The following is a 19,546-nucleotide window of genomic DNA, read 5'->3' as shown; positions in this document are numbered from 1 at the left end:
AGCACTCCAATAGTTTCTAGCATGGAACTTCAAAAGAGGAGAGGGAGAAACTTCTGTTGGTATGCTCTGAGCCTCAGACTAAATTTACTTAACCTGCTATCTAAATTCGAGTACCCTCAGGACTCCACGTGATGGCCAATCTTAAAATAGCTGCGGATATGCCTGCAGTGCAGCTCTTAACCACTAGTAGGTGGCAGGGTTCAGACATCGAATGTTGCAATAATGATTATCATCAAAAGTCTTTTAGCCATGTCTGTCAAGTAAGGTCTATTAGAGAAGTGCATAAACATGTGTTATACTGTATGAAGGTAAATAATTCATGTGCATGGAAGTCATAAAAAAATTACATCAATTACATTTAAAAAAATTTAACTGGGCAAGTCAGTTAAGAACACATTTGTATTTAGAATGACCACCTAGGAACAGTGGGTTAACTCCCTTGTTCAGGGGCAGGACAACCGATTTTTACCTTGTCAGCTTGGGGATTCAAGCTAGCAACCTTTCGGTTACTGGCCTAACGCTCTAACCACTAGGCAACCTGCCACATTCAGGATTATCATAATAAGCTAATTGATTTACCCAAACAGGTTTCATTTGGATTGCAAAACAGTTAAATATGGTGGTGCAAATCTACAGTCAAAAATACAATTCAATAAACACATTACATAAAAATACATTCAGTGTCATCGTTTATTTTTCTGCATGCAGAAAAATAGAAAAGTAAAGAACATTCACAACTGTTATAGTGTCGTTTCTCATGCTTGCACATGTACATCTTGTTCTGAATAGAAATGATCTTTATTTATATTGGCTCATTTTGCCGCAATATATTTACAAAAATAATATTAAAACTGCAGTTATTTTAACATGATTTCTTTAAAGTTACATAAAAATAAAGCTTTCTCTGGCACATTTCCTGAAAACTTTCTTATTTACAGTGAAACAATAGAGATGAGTTGTCAGAGGTGTGTTCTCTGGACACAGCACAGGAGTCTGGTCAAGAGCAGTTCAGAATCCACCATTTTGATTTATAGATGTTGTAGATGGAAGTGATCCATGTCTCAAGTGCATAAAGCGGACAAAATAAATGGCTCTAAATCTCAACCCAAGTGTCATCGAGAATGAATACAATATATATATATATATATATCCAAAAAATAAAGCCTTTTTCCTGTTCTGTCTCTCTTCACAGCATGTTACTCATATACAAACAAAACCCCTCCAATCATAACCAGATAAAGCATGAACACCTGCAATTTCTCCTTCAGGTTAAATGAGGAAACACATTCTTGACAAGATCTTGCTTATTCTTCAAGAACACTTCGTTTTGATGTATTATGGTTAGAGAATGGCGTTTGCTTCCATGGTCAGGGGCAGGGCAAGCAAAAGGCACTGTGACTAAGAATTGGACAGAGAGACTGCATATGGCCCCTAAAAGGGGTGTGGACAACAACTCATTGTAGCAACATGTGGCTTATCATAGAACATGCTATAATATGGCCACATTTGATACTAAAATGAAGAATGCAATTATATTGTCTAAATGGTCTGTGTTTGACAGCGTAGAATATAGACTGACGTTATTTACTCAACCATCACTTTTAGTGGTCCAGTACATTGCAGCTCCACCTATACAAACAGGTTATTATTTCCCGTGGGGAACTTAGACACATGCTTGTGTGTATCATCAAGTAAGATGCCTTGGCAATATCTGTCAATCTACTTGTTCAGTGACTAGGCACTGTTAACACGACAGAGCAGCATGATACTGAGACAAACACCAAAACGTATATAGCCCTCATATACATACATAACCACAGTTCAGACTGGCTCAGCCCCACAGTGAATCAAGTCCAGTTCCATTCAGACAGAGAGATGCTGGTCCTCCAGTATTAAAGCCATTTACCCCCCAGTAGCAGTCCAATCCAGCCCAGCCCTTTGGTTTCAAAGTCTAGTGCATCAATATGAAGGGCTTTGGACGTAAAGGTAACTGTCCAAATAAAGGAAACACCAATATATTAATAGGGCATTGGGCCACCATGAGCTGCCAGAAGAGATTCCATGCACACTTCAATGCACACTTCAAGTGTCTGGAATTATATAGAAGGGATTTTTCCAAGAGAAATTCCATCATTTGGTGTTTTGTTAATGGTTGTGGAAAGCACTGTCTCAGGCACCACTCCAGAATCTCCCATAAGTGTTCAATTGGGTTGAGATCTGGTCACTGGAGACACACACCCACTTTAAACACTCTATGCTCCTTTGAGACCACTCTCTCAAAGTCACTGAGATCTCTTATTTTAACGGTAAGAAAATAATGGGCAACTGTGCATTTTTATACATGACCCAAAGCATGATGGGATGTCAACTGCTTAATTAACTCAGGAACCACACCTGTTTAGAAGCACCTGCTTTCAATAGACTTTGTATCCCTAATTTACTCAAATGTTTCCTTTATCTTGGCAGCTACCTGTAAAATACAAGTTATATATTGTAGGACAGCCTCTGTGATTCCAGCAGCAGTAGCCCCCGTCTCACTCCAGGAGGCCCTCCTCTCTGCAGGCATCTAGGGGAGGGAAGAATAGACATGTGAAGTAAGGACACAAGAATACATCCCACTAGCCTGGTCCCAGATCTGTTTGTGCTGGCATTATAATGACCATAGGTGTTGGCTATAGCGACAGATCTAGGACTAGGTTCATGTCCAACATAAACAATAGTAGGCTTATTTGCATCAGGGAGATAGTTGTGCAAGATGCTTCATGTTTCTTTCACGCTCACATCGGAGTTGATGAGTCTGCTCACTGCAGTTTTCAAATCTGGGAAATGATGCACCAGCCAATTCAAAATGCAATTTCTAAATGCATTATGACTGCACCAGCAAAGGCATTTCCTACCAAAAAACAAACATGCAAACTCATTATCTTACATTATTCTACATTCTTTGTTACATCATTCTTCTTCATTATTCAAAACTATAAGCAGATAGACAAAATACCAAGACAACAAAGAAAGGCTACCAAGCATAATGTCAAGTAAGACGTTGACATTAACATTCTATTAGAATCTGAGGGTAGCACGAGAGGAAAGGACATGGTCCTGAGTCAGGACACAGACACACAGCCAAGCCCACACCAAACTGTCACGAGCTGGCATACAGGATGGCTCAAGGGCACAGGCAGCCTGGCATCAAGCCCATGCCATCCGCATGTGGGAGCCAACCAGCAAATGCCTGAGTGTGTGTTTGTGTCCTACCTGTGTGAGGAGGGCGAGGCAGGGCAGGACAGGGCAGGGCAGGGTGGGGAGGGAGCTCAGGGTCCAAGAGTCGTATTAGGAGGGGGTTAGGAATGTTGAGCATCTATACCTGCTGGGCTGAGCACCAGGGCCTGCAGAATGTCAGACAGGGAGATGATGCCCTCGATGGCCGAGCGATCATCAACCACTACCAGCCGGTGGACCTGGCACACACACACACACACACATATAGGGACACGCGTACAAAGAGACACACACACACACTTTTTTAAAAACTTTAACTATATCAGTTAAGAACAAATTCTTATTTACAATGACGGCCTACCCCGGCCAAATCCCGGACGGCGCTGGGACAATTGTGCACCGCCCTATGGGACTCTCAATCACGGCCGGATGTGAATCCTTCGGGACAGTGAGCATTTTGTGTCTCTGTTGAGTTTACGTGTTATTGTTGTGTTGTATGTATGTGTTTGAACACACCTCAGCTTTGACAATCTTGTCCACGATGGTCTCCAGTGTATCCAGCTTGTGGCATTGCATGACCCCCTCAAAGTACTGGCAGCGATGCCTCAGAGCCTGGGTCACGGTGATGTCCAGGTTATTATAAGTCTTCTCTGCTGCCAGGTTCTATACACATGATAAACAGACACTCATGGCTTTTTAAAAGGAAAAAAATTCACACAATATATTTTTTGAGGGGGAAGTAACAGGATTACCAAGCTGTATTTTGAAAATCATAACTTACTATGACATCAAATTTGGAGTAAATATCCACCACTTTCCCTGTGATGAGATTGAAACATAACCAGAGTTGAGCTGAATCTCAATCAGTCAAATGTACCTATGAAGTATATTTTAACAACAGTTGTCACAAAGTGTTTTACAGTAACACGTACCAGATACGTCCACCACAGGCAGGGCAGACACCCTCCTCTCTACGAAGATCTGCAGGGCCTTGATGATGGGTGTGTCAGGGTGGATGAAGGCTATGTTCTTGTAGGTGCCGATGCCCAGCTCGCCGAGAGTCTGCTTCATAAAAGCCGGCTTGGGCATCTCACGCACCTGGAACACATAAGATAAAATATAACACCTATCGATCTATCTATGACTGGAACACAAGAGAGGATCACTTTGTTGCCTTGGAATCAACTCCAATTCCAATGTTAGTCCGTTATAGTTTGTTAAACAGCTTACAGAAACAAGCGAACAACATGTAGACCTATCCCATCTATTATAAATATGTTAACTTGAACCTGTTTACAGTCCACCTTGTTCTAAGTAATTGCATGGCTTCAATGTGGAAATATATAAATATCATTATCACACTGATATAGGGGCTATGCCAAATGTAGTCAATAAGCAATATCAAATTAATTATTGATTAGGCCTAAAAAGAGTGAATAATTCAAATCAAATTCTAAACCAAATGAAACAACTTGTTTTAAATCGGCCATGTCTAAATACACTTAGACGCCATGACTGGAGGGTTTTATGCACATCCAAGCTTTTCAAAAGTGCATTTTTTATTTAACCTTTATTTAACCAGGAAAAGCCTGTTGAGAACCAGAGCCTCTTTTTCAAGGTGGACCCGACCAAGAAGGCAGCAACAATCAATACATTATATAACTAAAACATACAACAATACAAAACAACATGGTCCAGCCTAAAAAAAGCATTTACACTCCATAACAGAGTCTCCCATCAATATTTTACATTAATTCAGTGGCACTAACATATCTAGATGAAGCGTGGATTGTAGACTATTCCATGCCTCTGGTGCACAAGTAGTTGGACAAAGATCCAATATACAGATAAAAGGGAGAATGTCCACTCATCTTTATACTGCTTATAATATTTTATATATACTGAACAAAAATATAAAAACGCGACATGCAACCATTTCAAAGATTTTACTGAGTTACAGTTCATATAAGGAAATCAGTCAATTGAAATAAATTGATTAGGCCTTAATCTATGGATTTCACATAACTGTGAATACAAGTATGCATCTGATGGTCACAGATACCTTTAAAAAAGTAGGGGTGTGGATCAGAAAAATCAGTCAGTATCTGGTGTGACCACCATTTGCCTCATGTAGTGCGACACATTTCCTTCACATAGAGTTGAGCAGGCTGTTGATTGTGGCCTGTGGAAGGTTGTCCCACTCCTCTTCAATGGTGTGCAAAGTTGCTGAATATTGGCGGGAACTGGAACACGCTGTCGTGCATGTCGATCCAGAGCATCCCGAACATGCTGAACGGGTGACATGTCTGGTGAGTATGCAAGCTATGGAAGAACTTAGACATGTTCCAGGAATTGTGTACAGATCCTTGCGTCATGGGACCATGTATTATCATGCTAAAACATGAGGTGATGGCAGGGGATGAATGGCACGACAATGGGCCTCAGGATGTCGTCATGGTAACTCTGTGCATTCAAATTTCCAATGATAAAATGCAATTGTGTTCATTGTATGTAGCTTATGCCTGCCCATACCATAACCCCACTGCTACCATGGGGCACTCTGTTCACAACGTTGACATCAGCATTCCGCTCGCCCACGACGCCATACATGTGGTCGGCGGTTGTGAGGCCGGTTGGACGTACAGCCAAATTCTCTAAAACAAGGTTGGAGGCAGCTTATGGTAGAGAAATGAACATTCAAATAGCTGGCAATAGCGCTGGTGGACATTCCTGCAGTCAGTATGCCAATTGCCAGTTCCCTCAAAACTTGAGAAATCTGTGGCATTGTGTTGTGTGACAAATCTGCACATTTTAGTGGCCTTTTATTGTCCCCAGAACAAGGTGCACCTGTGTAATGATCATGCTGTTTAATCAGCTTCTTGATATGCTCACTGTTTTGCCCCTTTCAAAATTGATATATTGATTAAAGCTTTGGTGAATTAAGATTTATTTCCAAGCAGTCTCATGACGACCCAAACACTACTTGACTAGCCTACTTGATCACATTGAGCAGGACAAAAACAAAACAGACTTCATTGACTGGAGGGGAGGCTATGATTGGTTTTTAATCAAATAAAACAAAATGGGGAAAAAACATGACTGCTTTATGTTTCTAAATACGAAGTATACAGTCACCAAATCACATCTCGCTCCATGCGGCTATGGGCAGTGTGCATCACGGCTGGATAGGCTGTGTTTCCACTGTCAAAATTCAAACCATATCTAACGGTGTTACCGCTAAAACCAGATTTGAGTTGGTCTTAAATATCCCTATCAGTGCTGCCTGAAATTAGCACTTTGGATCATGTTTTTAAGGAAACGCCTCAAATATTTCCACCCCTCCCATCTGGGCGGAAGTGTGCTAATGTTAGGTAAATTGCAGAACCTGGCGTTAGGGCTGGGAAACGCCAGTGCGCACATGACAAAATGACAAACTAATGTGCGTTTGACAGTAGCGCCGCCTTAACGCCATCCGAAAATTGAGCCCATGGTTTTAGACTTACAAAGAGCTGTAGGAACTTGAGGATCCTCTTGTGTGTGAGGATGTAAAGTGGGTTCCCCGTCACAGGGTCGATGACAGGCAGCCGGTGGATCTTGTTTTTAATGAGGGAATACACTGCATCAAATATGCTGCAAAGACAGAGATAAAGCGCAAATGAAAAGACAATTGTGGAATTGTCTTCACATCCACGTATATTCAAGATAGATACACACACTCTTACCTGTATAATAACCTTTGTTATGTTATGAGAACGTACCTTGATTCGGGTGATATGTTCACTAAAGGCTTGAATGTCTCTTGCAAATATACTTCTGTGGAGAGACAAAACAATGTGAGTTAAATGTTTTGTACATGTCATTTAATGTCATCATTTAAACCAAAGCTCGTTACATACCTCTCCATGTCTCAAGCTTATGATCTTCCAACTCATATATTTGCACCTATAAACAATAAAACTATATTGACATCTAAAGAATAAACTACAGAAATCCAACATAGGAATTTTCATGGTAAACAAATGTTTTGCTAAAATCGGTTCGTCCACTCAAACTTACCAACGGTGACTTGTAGTATCTGTGTAGTATGATGATGAAGTCTGTGATTGTCAACATTCCTGAAATGAGAAATGCATGCCTATAGATAATAGATTGACTAACAGTTGTCATAGAGCCGTCATAAAGCATTAGGTTGATAACTGACCTCTAGCCAACAAACCATGCTCCACTGGCCATGGCTATTACAAGTATTCTCAACAACATTTTTTTATTTTTATTTTTAATTTAAGAAATGTGACAAATATTGTACTTATTCTGGAGATAATTGTTATCTACCAGCATCTACAGTTGAAGTCGGAAGTTTACATACACTTATGTTGGAGTCATTAAAACTCATTTTTCAACCACAAATTTCTTGTTGAAAAACTGTAGTTTTGGCAAGTCTGTTAGGACATCTACTTTGTGCATGACACAAGTAATTTTTCCAACAATTGTTTACAGACAGATTATTTCACTTATAATTCACTGTATCACAATTCCAGTGGATCAGAAGTTTACATACACTAAGTTGACTGTGCCTACAAACAGCTTGGAAAATTCCAGAAAATGAAGTCATGGCTTTAGAAGCTTCTGATAGGCTAATTGACATCATTTGAGTCAACTGGAGGTGTACCTGTGGATGTATTTCAATGCCTACCTTCAAACTCAGTGCATCTTTGCATTACATCATGGGAAAATCATATTACACGAAGGGTGTGCCTTACCCACAAAACACTGCCTCTCTGAATCCCATAGTGGGGCAGCACGCACCCCATTGGCCACTAAGGCAAAGAACGCCTTCTTCACCTGTGAAAAGGGATCATAATCCGAGAACCAAAAAATATATTGATGGTATTCCACACCTTGTAAAATGTTTAGTGTAAATCCTAAATAAAACAATAAAGCTTTCTGGTTTGATGGGTTTCATATAAGGAAACTGGAACCATGAGGTTAATGGATTTGGTGGCTGAGCTCCTAAACATCAGTGTTTCTGTTCTTCCTTATGATTACTGTTTAACCTTTTATGAGTCAATAGTAATGCTCTCCTCATGGAACATTAACCATGCAATTTTCAATGCCTTTAGACCAAGGATGCACTTCAATACCCATAAGAATGTTCCTCAGTGGACACACCCTGTTAGATAAACAGATACTGTCAAACTTAGGTCAAAGTTAGTTAGTGCTTCTCAAAGTTATGTATACATCTTGTGAGCAGGGCTTACCTGTAGGCCAGTGTCGAACACAACCAGCTTGGAGCTGGTGGGAACGATGTCATAGCAGCAGTGGGACTTCATAAAGCGCATGTAAATATCTCTGTCTGGTTCAGCAGCTGGAAAGATGGGTAGAAAAATATATATATTCACACTGTGTATACAGTACATCAAATAATTTCACTAGTCATCATGCTGTATACTGAACCAATGAGGTCACGTCTGGGGCTGGGGGGGATTCCTTATTCTAACAAAGTGCACCCGTGGGTTGAGATTGATTGCCCTGCATGAGGCTTTGCGCTATCCATAGCCGCAGGAATATGTTTGAGGATGGGAGTGCTTTTCACCAACGGGGCACACTACAGATAGCTATATCGGTCAACTAATACAGACTAGTAAAAGGCCCAGGGCACTACTTTTGCAAGTTTTTTTTTGGGGGGGGGGGGGGGTTCAGCACCCCTACTTAGCTGCTATGGTGCTATCATCAGGCAATAATTGGGTTATGATCAAAACAAATCCTGCATAATAGGGCTTACATATGAATTATTTGATGATATGTAGCGACAGGTGTTCAATAGCTTGTAACTGGTCCCATGTGGCTCAGTTGGTAGAGCATGGGCTTGCAGTCCCAGGGTTGTGGTTCGATTCCCATGAGGGACCAGTAGGAAAAGGTATTAAAAAGGTATGCACTTACTACATTAAGTCATCCAGAACTTCTGCTAAATGACTCAAATATATTCATATATATTTAAATGTAACTAATATTCACATTACAATTCACACCAGCACTTCACAAAGAAGCAATCGGTACCATTGAGCCTGGAACTATATCCAAATAAATTTGCAAAAACGTCAAATAAAAGGCTATAGGCAACACAATCAAATAAAATCAAAATGTGGGTTATTAATGCAGTAAAATGCACTTACTTACCAACACCATCATCGTTTAGGTCAAGTTTCTCCAGCATGCCTTCGAATAAACCGTAGAAATTCTGTAAGAATAAGAGGCAGAGGGGGTCAAGAACGCGCTCCAAATCTGGCACACCAATATCAGAGCAGTCGCGCGCTGCAGGCGCACAACAGCTCGCCGTTTGCCAAAGTGTGGACGAAAAAACAATGTAGATTCAATAACTGCTGGCACGTTCCACCACGACAAAATCATACATCTTGAGAGACTGGCAGACTAAAATGTCCTTACGCATAACCAACAAAAATAAAAGCAAGCCCTGTCTGATACGCACAATACGCAATGCACGCAACTCATTCAAGTGCCCTTGTACAAGTTTCTACTGTATGTGGGCAATTCATATCCGGAGCTCTGCCTGCCAGTAACTTTAATGGCACATTATTATTAGACTACACGCCCCTTAACTGTAGTAGTGGAACATTCCTAAATCTATTTTGCTGCAGTCAATAAAGCCGTTGCCTACAGTAGGATCATACTACTGACCAAAACAGAGGAGTGAGCAACACGTCCGGATAAATAAACAGAGTGTGCAACATGTCCGGATAAATAAACAAAATAATACTTTCATTTAAAAAGCAGTGTATCGTCTCAAGTGAAATATTTTTCTGCGCATTGTGAACGAAAACGGAAATCGTTAAGGTTTCATTTATTATTATGATCACGCTCTAGAGACACACCCTCCATGCAGAACGACCAAGGCTCTTCACCATATTAGGAAATCCCTTATGTTGCCTAGCAGCGAGAAGCCAAGGATTCCTTGTCATTTTCTATGCCCATAACTGTTTTGCAGGACATTAAAATGCAACAATTTGCACAATGCATAGTTATTTACATTGACAATTATTTACAATAATAATAGCAAGAGATGAATGGGATGAAGTAGGCTACTGCACAATGACTAAGACATGGTGCAGAGGTTGTGTACTGCAGCAACATGATCCAATAACAAAATAAGTCAGTGTGCAGTTAATTTGCCTCTTTCCCTATGCTACAAAGCACGTCATCATCATGGCACATTCTATGAGCCGAATCATATTGTGCTCTTTGTAGCATATGAGGATTCAAAACCATCTTTTTCTATTAGTAGTCTCCCTAGCCCCTTGATTAGACCCTACCAGTGCACTGACAACCCACTGCAGTAAAAGAAACTGCCCTGATAGCTCACGCCTGGGATACCTAACCAACCCCCCAGTCACCCCATACCTCATGGTGACACAGCAATTCTCCAGCCAAAACCACTACTGCACTGTCATAAATCTAGCTTGTCTAACCCGCGATCAGCATGAATCCCATCCCACTCTACTGCTGCTGCACTGCCACAGGGAAGGGAATGTGCTGTATATAAACATGGGGCTGTAAATCTGAGATGGAGGGCTGTTTCATTAAAACGCTTCCAGATTGGATTTAGCAGAGACATTCCTTTGATTTGGATAAGAGCCTGGTGTGTGTGGATGGAAATAAATAAATATGAGAGACCAAGACAGAGAGCAAAAGAGTGTGAGAGAGCAAGGGAGAGACTTATGGCTGTAATCATGATGCCTTGGGTGTAATAAGCAATAAACAAAAATGGTGATGGTGATGAAATATTGACTTACACTGCCAGGGTAGATAGAATTCTATAGCTCAAATAGACAGACACACAGTTACTTGAATTATTAGTTTTAACAAGATACCACATCAATCAAATCAAGGTCTCTGTCCAACAGGAGAGGGGAACATAACAGACATATCAGTTCAAACACTGACTATCTGAACATCTTGATTAGGCTAGTATTGAACTCTGCTGAGCTGAACGTTAGAGCTGAACAAAGAGTCTTTGCTGAAACAATCACTTAATTCTAGTCATTTATATATTTTACCACTGTATAGGTCTAGGAGACTCACATCAGCTTTCCCCCTTAAACCACATTTTTTTGGCAACCCTCAAATATTGCTTCAATACTGTCAATTATCACTGCCACTAACAAACACAGTAACCCAGAGGTTGGTGTAGTAGGAAGTAAGGAGGTATCACTCACTGGCTGTGAGGTAGCTTGGGCCAGTGGGAAAGCGTAGGGTATTGGAGAGGAGGAGGACATGGGGGGCTTGGCAGAGGATGGCAGGCTGAGGCGCTGTCCGGTGTCTGGTGGCGGTGATGAGAGGGAGCGTTCCAGGCGCTCTGGGGCACTCTGGTGAACCTCCTGGGGGAACAGCATGTGCAGGCAGGGGGTGCTGGGTGGGGTGGGGGAAGACGAGAGGCCGGAGACTGGGGAGGAAAGGCAAAGGACCAGAGAACGATTGACAGTTAGCACTGATCCACACAGGCCTGTCATGTATACATAGTTCCCCTAGAAATCTCCTGTAGTGCGTTTGCTATGTTCACAGGTGATCTCAACTCAATTTCTATTGTGTTATTGACTGTACATTTGTTTATTCCATGTGTAACTGTGTTATGTCACACTGCTTTGCTTTATCTTGGCCAGGTTGCAGTTGTAAATGAGAACTTGTTCTCAACTGGCCTCAACTGGTTAAATAAAAGGTGAAACTACAATATTTTTTAAATAGTGGCTTTTCTAATTAGGATATTCCGTTGCAATAGAGTATGTGCTTGTCACATAATACTGTAATAGTGGAGTGGGTCCCCAATAGATTGAGCTTTTCAGAAGAATATTGATTTCAACATCATTAAGTATCCTCATGTATCATTAGCAGAGCATGGTTAAGCGCTGCCAGGGCCTGGAAACCTGCCAAGAAAATATCAACCCGTCCTGTCCTAAAGCACAGCAATCAACTGATTTCAGTGGATCATATTCACAGTGCAGTGTAAGCAAAGCTTGTGAGTCTTATGACAATACAGTAGACTCATTTGGCTGTACCGTATGTAGGTAGTCAGGAACAGGTTGGACTACCAAACAGTATCAGAGAACATCTTCAAATACCTCAAAAATGAATCCAAACCTTGTTCAGATTTCAAACAAATCAATCAAATGAATGTGTAGAAAACTAATATTCTTGCAGTAGAGTGGAATATAGTTATCCTCCCTCCCTATCTAGCTTCATGTACTACTACACCATTGCCCAGCCTAAAGAACAGATACCTAGTCTACAGTATTATACAGTAGTAGTAGTGATATATCATCTAGCCTGAGCATCCTATATTGGACAGCTGCCCGAGAGGCTGGGAGGCTCCTGCTCTGGCAGTGTCTATGTCAGGTCGAGGCCGTCGCTCAGTCACATGACACCCTTACATGCCCCTCAGCAGTCACGACCCAGCACAGGGTGGGGGTTGACATACAACACCCTTACGGCTCCAGGCCCACCCTGCTGTGCTGACATATTTCTAAGGCCATACTTCCAGTGACGTGGGTGACGTGTACAGCCTGGTTCCCATTTCATCCACTCCACCATGGGACTCTCATGGGCTCTGCTCACCTCCAGTAGCTTATCAGCAATGCTTCACTTTGACATTCAAGCCACCACTCACGAATCTAACAAACAATCACCTATAGGCACAATCCATGAATGCCTTATAAAAAGGCACACTAACATAACAGCTGAGGTGATTATTGATCACTTGAACCCAAATGAAGAGTTTGATTGATTGAATTCCAAAACGCTATATATACCTTTTCAGAAATGTTGGTAATTAGCTTTTTTGGTTTAAAGAACTTATGAAAGAGATGTGTTTTTCCCACATCTAATCGTGGAATGGGTTATTAAATGACACGTGTTTAACCCAGGGGAGAAAGACTGCCCCTCTCATTGAAGCCACATAAGTTCAAGGCCAACTGTGGTACTACATGCATTGTTAGCAGAAAACAGGATCCCCCATTATAATGAATGGGAAAATGGCGATATTCGTGGTCAATCTTAGTATAAATAAAAACCGTTTTTAAAACAATCAAAAATAACTGCTAGTAATATACTAAATGCATGTCCTCGAAGAAAATATATTTTTTAAATCGCATACAGAAGTAGATAATTTAGTTGCTAATGGTAGCCTGCAGTACCCCGGTCGGTCTTCAATTCAAGTTATTAAATGAGAGGTGGCAGCACAGAGCTTGCAACGGTCACTCCAAAGAGTAGCTCAAACTGCGTATGTTTTGTCTCCATGAGACTCCAATTTAAACAACTCAATTTGGCTTCAATGCGCTGTTGAGTCTTCACAAATGAATGGTGTCACGTGATCAATGGCATTGTCCATTCATATATACAGTCATTGGTTTAACCTATCACTAGATAGTTTCATTCAGAGAGACAGTCACATTTAGTTTCAAAACACCTCTGAGGTGGCAAGCTTTACCACAATCAAATGTGAGATAGATCGGAAGAGGCCAAACTTTAACCAAACACTATAGCACAAGGCTAGATTTGTGATGTATTAGAATTCTGTGTTAAATATTATACAGGAACCGACCATTCCAGCTAAACAATGGATAGTGTTTTGCAACAAAACCAAACGTAATACATATCTAAAATATATGAATTAAAAAAATCTGAAGACAGTGATATTTTACACATACAAAAAGCATTTATTTCTGATGAAAAGAACACAAGTGTGAAACATCGGTGGATAAAGCATTTTGGGAAGAAAAAAAACACAAAAAAAGTTTGATCTGACAAACCAACCACTTCCACGGTTCCATGTCATAGTACAAACATAAACAAACAGTTAAATAAAATGGCTGCTTAGAGACTTAAGAGCGAATCACACAGCACACACACTGGCTTCTCCCTCTACATAGATGCAAATACAGTTGTAAAATAAAGAAGGGACTGAATACTAAATGCCAGTAACATTCAAACCATCAAAAGTAAATAGTAAACTGATATACCATCTAAACTAAAGAAAGGTCAACTTGATTGAAGAGGATAAATCTGCAAGGGCATTCGTCATGTCAAACAAAAACATGTCTTCACAGTCCAGCCATCCCCACTATCTGACATTTAACTGGCTAATACCAGCACCCTCAGTCGTGTTGGTGTCTTATTATAGCCATGCTGTTGTGGCACATTCCACAGGAGAATATAACACAGGGGACAGCAGGGACGGAGGCCCTCCTCACCCAAACACACAGGTAGGGCAGGGGGAATACACCACATGGGATATTGAAGATATTAGAATAATCTAGATCAGTGTTCGTCAATCTCTAGTCCATTGACCAGCACAGGCCCTTGGACGTTACAGACGGGCTTCTCAGATGGTAATCTAACATCTAAAAATCAACATTTCAAATTACTCTCACTACATTTGGAAAACACAAAAGCTTTGTGTGTAAAGGGCAATGGTAAAACACGATGGTGACGGAGTCATATTGGCCAGTGTTCTTTCCATTAGGTGTTAAGAGAAAGGCATTTGTCTCAATGCAGTTTGGCTTCAACATTAGGCTAGTCTAAACCCAGCCTAGTCTAAAGCAGTGGTTCACAAACTTAAAAATAAAAAATAAAGATTTAAAGGAATTCAGTCTGGCTTTAAAATTACTCTTGAAAGTAGTAGAAAGCACAAGGTGCAATTTTGAAATTGGGTAGTGCATCATCAGTTCCTCTTGTCATGTCAGCCATTGCTTACCTTAGAGAGCTATTTATAACTTGTCATGCTGTAACCATAGAAGACTTGGCAACAGAACATACAGTATGGGACCAGACCAACTAAACATAGCACTATATGGCTTCACACAGTTAGACTAGCTGTTAGAGCATGGGCCAGTAACTGAAAAGGTCGCTAGTTCGAATCCCAGGGCCAACAAAGTGAAGCATCTATCGATGTGCCCATGAGCAATGCACTTCACCCTAATGGCTCTAGAATCGCCATTGAGAATGGCCGTGGCCCCACTTTCCAAGGGTGTCTCGGGAGTGGGGATATGCAAAAAAAAACACATTTCCAATTCACACATGCATCTAAAATAGGACAAATAGAAGCACCCATCAAATTATGAATAATTATTGTTACATATGGGCTTACATCATTATGACAGCTGGGGCCATAACCCCTTCCTCCAATGTTCCCATGTCAGACTGGGGCTAAAATCCGGAGCAGTTCATGGCAAAGTGTCACTCAAAGTCACTGTCTGTAACACCCCAAGCATCCAGTAAGATTTCTCAAAAGCCACCATCCATAACATCCCAAGCATGATGACCCATTGCAACATGATGTCATTGATAATTCGTCTGTGATGCTTTTGCAAAAAGATATGCATCATGATGCACAAGTTAATACATTGCATTCAATGCAAAAAAATGCATATCAAAATTGAAATTCATCAAGAATACTGGAGGCATAGATATGCATCAAGGGTATTGATGCACAAGTCAATACATTGCATTCAAGGCAAAATTGGTGAAAAGACTGGCATAAACCCAGACAGATAGTTGTTCTCTCTATTCTCTAATCCCCTCTCTCCCGCCCTATCACTCTTTCTACTTACTCTTCATCCACCCTCCTTCCCTTATTTCTCACTCCCTCCCTGACTCTCTCCCCCTCCACTCTTCAACCTCCACCTCTCAGACAGACAGACACAGACAGACAGGGTTAAGTTCATGTTCACATACCGGCTCAGCCCTAACTCAAGCCATAGGGTTAGGGTTGAGGTGGGATGTGAACAAGAAGTTAAAGTTAAGGTTAGGATTCAGCCAAGTTGAGGAGGAGGATTATTTAAGATGATGTTTGTAGAGGTAGGGTTTCAGATGTTTTCAGAAGATGTCCTAGCCTCAAGCGGAAGCTGGTTCCATTATTGGGGCGCCAGGACAGAGAACAGCTTGGACTGGGCTGGGTGGGAGCTGCTCTCTCAAAGGAGTGGGAGGGCCAAGAGACCTGAGGTGGCAGAATGGAGTGCTCGGGGTGTAGGGTTTGAGCATAGCTTGAAGGTAGGGAGGGGCAGTTCCTCTTGCTGTTCCGTAGGTAAGTACCATGGTCTTGTAGTGGATGCGAGCTTCAACTGGAAGCCAGTGGAGTGTACAAAGGAGTGGGGTGACATGAGAGAACTTGGGAAGGTGGAAAACCAGGGGGGCTGCAGCGTTCTGGATACGTTTTTTTGTCTCTCCCCTCCTTGATAGCCTTTCATCGAGGATGCTCATGTGTATCAGAGTTTGGAAATCTGCCACACACCCTTTGAATCAGCTTTTGTTTTGTCAGAGAAAAACATGCACACGTTTAAAATCAATATGCTACTTATTGGTTTCTCTCTAAAATGTCTCTTTCAAAACTAACTTAATTTGTTTTGATCACTTTACACATTTATTTTGGGATCCACCCCTATAAAAGGGCATTTGCCTGATGACATACGAGTGGGGAAGTGCATTTCCATCCATGTTCACTCCTCGATTAACTTTGACCTTTTCCAAAAGGAGGCTAGAGAGGACGGATTAGAAAAGAAGCAGGTGAGCAAATCTAATTGAGAAAAGGCCAGGGTTAAGGAGATATATTATTATATTTGTTTTAACCTTTATTTAACAATGAAAGTCAGTTAAGAACCAGTTGAACCGGGATGAGGACTTGAATCTAGGTTTCAATCTAAATTGACATAACTAACTCAATTAACAATTATTAACACTACATGGCAGAAAGGTATGCCTCACTTGAAGCGGAGTTAAGGTGCTTTTGAGTGACACTGGCAAAACGGTTGAGGCTAGAAATACAATTCAAGTATGGGATCATTCAGCAGATGCTCCCGATGAACGCAAGCCTACCATGTCAAATGAACTCTTCACAGTGAAAACTTGGTCCCACAGAGAACAAGGCCTTTCTTCCATAGAAAATCATGCCCTACACTGCTTACATAACCATGATGCTCAGTGGACTGTGATATAGCTAGCTAACATACCCCATTGTGACCTTATAGCGATGCCCTGTGTTAATAGGAAGTGGATTAATTCATCCTCAACATGGTCATTCTCTCCCTGTAGTTACACAAAAACACTGTCTTCCATGTTCCATCCTCTGTAGAATGGTAAATTCTTAAACGCAAAGACTTGAAACTCAGGGTATTGTTAAAGAGAGTCCCTTAAAGAGAGTCATTGAATTTCCTATGATAAAATAATTGACTTAATTGGGGGTTGTAAGGGCCATTTCGAAGGATTAAGAGGGTTGAATCTTCCCAAATTATACATGTGACCGCGGGACCGTCATGACCTGGCATATGAAATTTTAAGTCAAATCGGCCCAAAAGCATGTTTGACCTCAATTGGACACAATGGTCTTGCAGTTCTAGAAACACATATATATATATTTTAATTTTTAATTTTTATTGAACCCTTATTTTACCAGGTAAGTTGACTGAGAACATATTCTCATTTACAGCAACAACTTGGGGAATAGTTACAGGGGAGAGGGGGGGGTGAGGGGAGTGAACAGGCCAATTGTAAACTGTGAAAGTATGAAGACAAGATTAGGAATTTAGCCAGGATACCGGAATTAACACCCCTACTCTTACAATACATGCCATGAGATCTTTGGTCACCACAGAGAGTCAGGACATCCCGTTTAACGTCCCATCCAAAAGACAGCACCCTACACAGGGCAATGTCCCCAATCATTGAGATATTTCTTTAGACCAAAGGAAAGGGCGCCTCCTACTGGCCTTCCAACACCACTTCCAGCAGCAACTGGTCTCCCATCCAGGGACCAACCCTACTTAGCTTCAGAAGCAAGCCAGCAGTGGGATGCAGGGTGGTATGCTGCTGGCAATACATCTGTATATGTTTGTCTGCCACATATGTTTTTGCACTGAATGCAATGTATTGACTCAAGCATCATGTCTCCTGATGCACCACCGACTGACATTTGATACCAGGCTGCCCTCTCCCCGAGACTCTGGAAGGAGAGGCGCCACCGCCAGCCGGGCCACTGTCTATTTTCATATAGTTTAACGTTCCAAAATAGAGCAGCGACGATTCCACCGAGACTAGCCAATGTGGGCAAAGAATAACAGAGTTGGATTATCACCATGTTCAAGTAGAAGGACTATGAATTACCATTCTATTTATTCCAGATTTTTTTTTAGATCAATCTATATCTTGATTTAGGAGTTGATATAAAAAGTCAAAACAGGTTGGTTTACTGTTGTGTTTTTTTATACAGTACTGGAAGTATATTTCATACTCACATTTTAAGAAGAAATAATATATCCAGAAATTGTCATATTTAATAATAATAATAATAATGTGGGTGCCTACATTTGTCCTATTTCACATGTACAGATGTGTGAATTGGAAATGTGTGTTTTCCATATCCCACTCAGAGTAGGGTCACGGCCAAGGTCTCCACAATTACAGTTAATTGCCTTGCTCAAGGGCACATCAAATTTTTCACCTTGTTGGCTCTGGGAGTCAAACTAGCGCCCTTTCGGTTACTGGCCCAACGCTCTAACCGCTAGGCTATTTCTCATATCCTCACTGTATTTTTGTTGTTAAATTGTATTCCTACAATCTATTCACAAATGTATAACGCTCCAAGAAAACAGCCATTTCTGCAGTCTTAGTTACCTGCCCATTTGCCTGGCTACTGCTTCACTCAACACACTAATCCTCTCTACTTTAGGCGTTTTATGCGACTGAAACGAGAGCCCCCTCTCTAAAACCTGAGGGACACCAGCCATAAATACCTCAGCTGTCAGCAGCCCTGTATGTAGGTGCTGTGTTAATTACAAAATGAATGCTGTTTTTACTGTCCAGATAAACAGGGGGTCAGAGTGATGTCTACCTTACTGCACTTGTTACAAAATGGATGCTGTTGATACTGTACTACTATTGAATCAGTAGAGGATTCTCCTGGAGCAGGAGAGTCCAGTTGAGTATTGACAGGGGTCATGTTTATTGAACGTTTATTGAATATCAAGTTCTCTTTGCTTCAATAGAGTGATCAAGGACGTGCAACTATAGTTTTGCTACACAGAAAATACATTAGTGCAACATGTTCTGCAGAAAATAGCTTAATTGTCGTCATCAGATGACAACAGAAGTGCAACACTATTTGGCTGGCATCCACACAAGTATATTACCTTGCAAAGAAAAAGCAAGATCTTTTTTCAGAAAAAAAATGCATGGGCATCATATTTCTAATCTTTATCATAGAAAGAATGTAGCCAGATACATTTCCAATTGTTTTGTTTAAAAGTGAATCTGGCATTTTACCGGAGAA

At 41.1% G+C, this 19,546-nt stretch overlaps 1 protein-coding gene across 6 annotated transcripts in view; it reads right to left on the bottom strand.

Annotated features, from left to right (window-relative positions):
• Positions 1-672: 672 nt before the first annotated feature.
• LOC124009151 (5'-AMP-activated protein kinase subunit gamma-2-like) overlaps positions 673-19,546 on the bottom strand; it is a 37,545-nt gene continuing 18,671 nt past the window's right edge. For 4 of the 6 annotated variants that reach the window (XM_046320668.1, XM_046320669.1, XM_046320670.1 and 1 more), the window contains 13 exons: positions 11,451-11,677; positions 9,397-9,457; positions 8,478-8,584; positions 7,980-8,061; positions 7,276-7,334; positions 7,116-7,161; positions 6,978-7,032; positions 6,723-6,849; positions 4,152-4,317; positions 4,001-4,038; positions 3,736-3,882; positions 3,365-3,458; positions 673-2,566 (listed from right to left, as the gene is read on the bottom strand). In XM_046320668.1, coding sequence (XP_046176624.1) covers positions 2,535-2,566; positions 3,365-3,458; positions 3,736-3,882; positions 4,001-4,038; positions 4,152-4,317; positions 6,723-6,849; positions 6,978-7,032; positions 7,116-7,161; positions 7,276-7,334; positions 7,980-8,061; positions 8,478-8,584; positions 9,397-9,457; positions 11,451-11,677 — 1,241 coding nt within the window. In that variant the 3' untranslated portion in view covers positions 673-2,534. Of the gene's footprint in view, positions 2,567-3,255; positions 3,459-3,735; positions 3,883-4,000; positions 4,039-4,151; positions 4,318-6,722; positions 6,850-6,977; positions 7,033-7,115; positions 7,162-7,275; positions 7,335-7,979; positions 8,062-8,477; positions 8,585-9,396; positions 9,458-9,915; positions 10,051-11,450; positions 11,678-19,546 lie in introns of those variants that run through there. The other 2 variants (XR_006834232.1, XM_046320672.1) reach the window with 2 other exon arrangements.

This window comes from Oncorhynchus gorbuscha, linkage group LG22 (assembly GCF_021184085.1).
Source record: "Oncorhynchus gorbuscha isolate QuinsamMale2020 ecotype Even-year linkage group LG22, OgorEven_v1.0, whole genome shotgun sequence".
In the NCBI taxonomy this organism is placed as follows: domain Eukaryota; kingdom Metazoa; phylum Chordata; class Actinopteri; order Salmoniformes; family Salmonidae; genus Oncorhynchus; species Oncorhynchus gorbuscha.
Note: the sequence above shows the minus strand (reverse complement) of the source record. Positions and strands in the feature narration are given on the sequence as shown.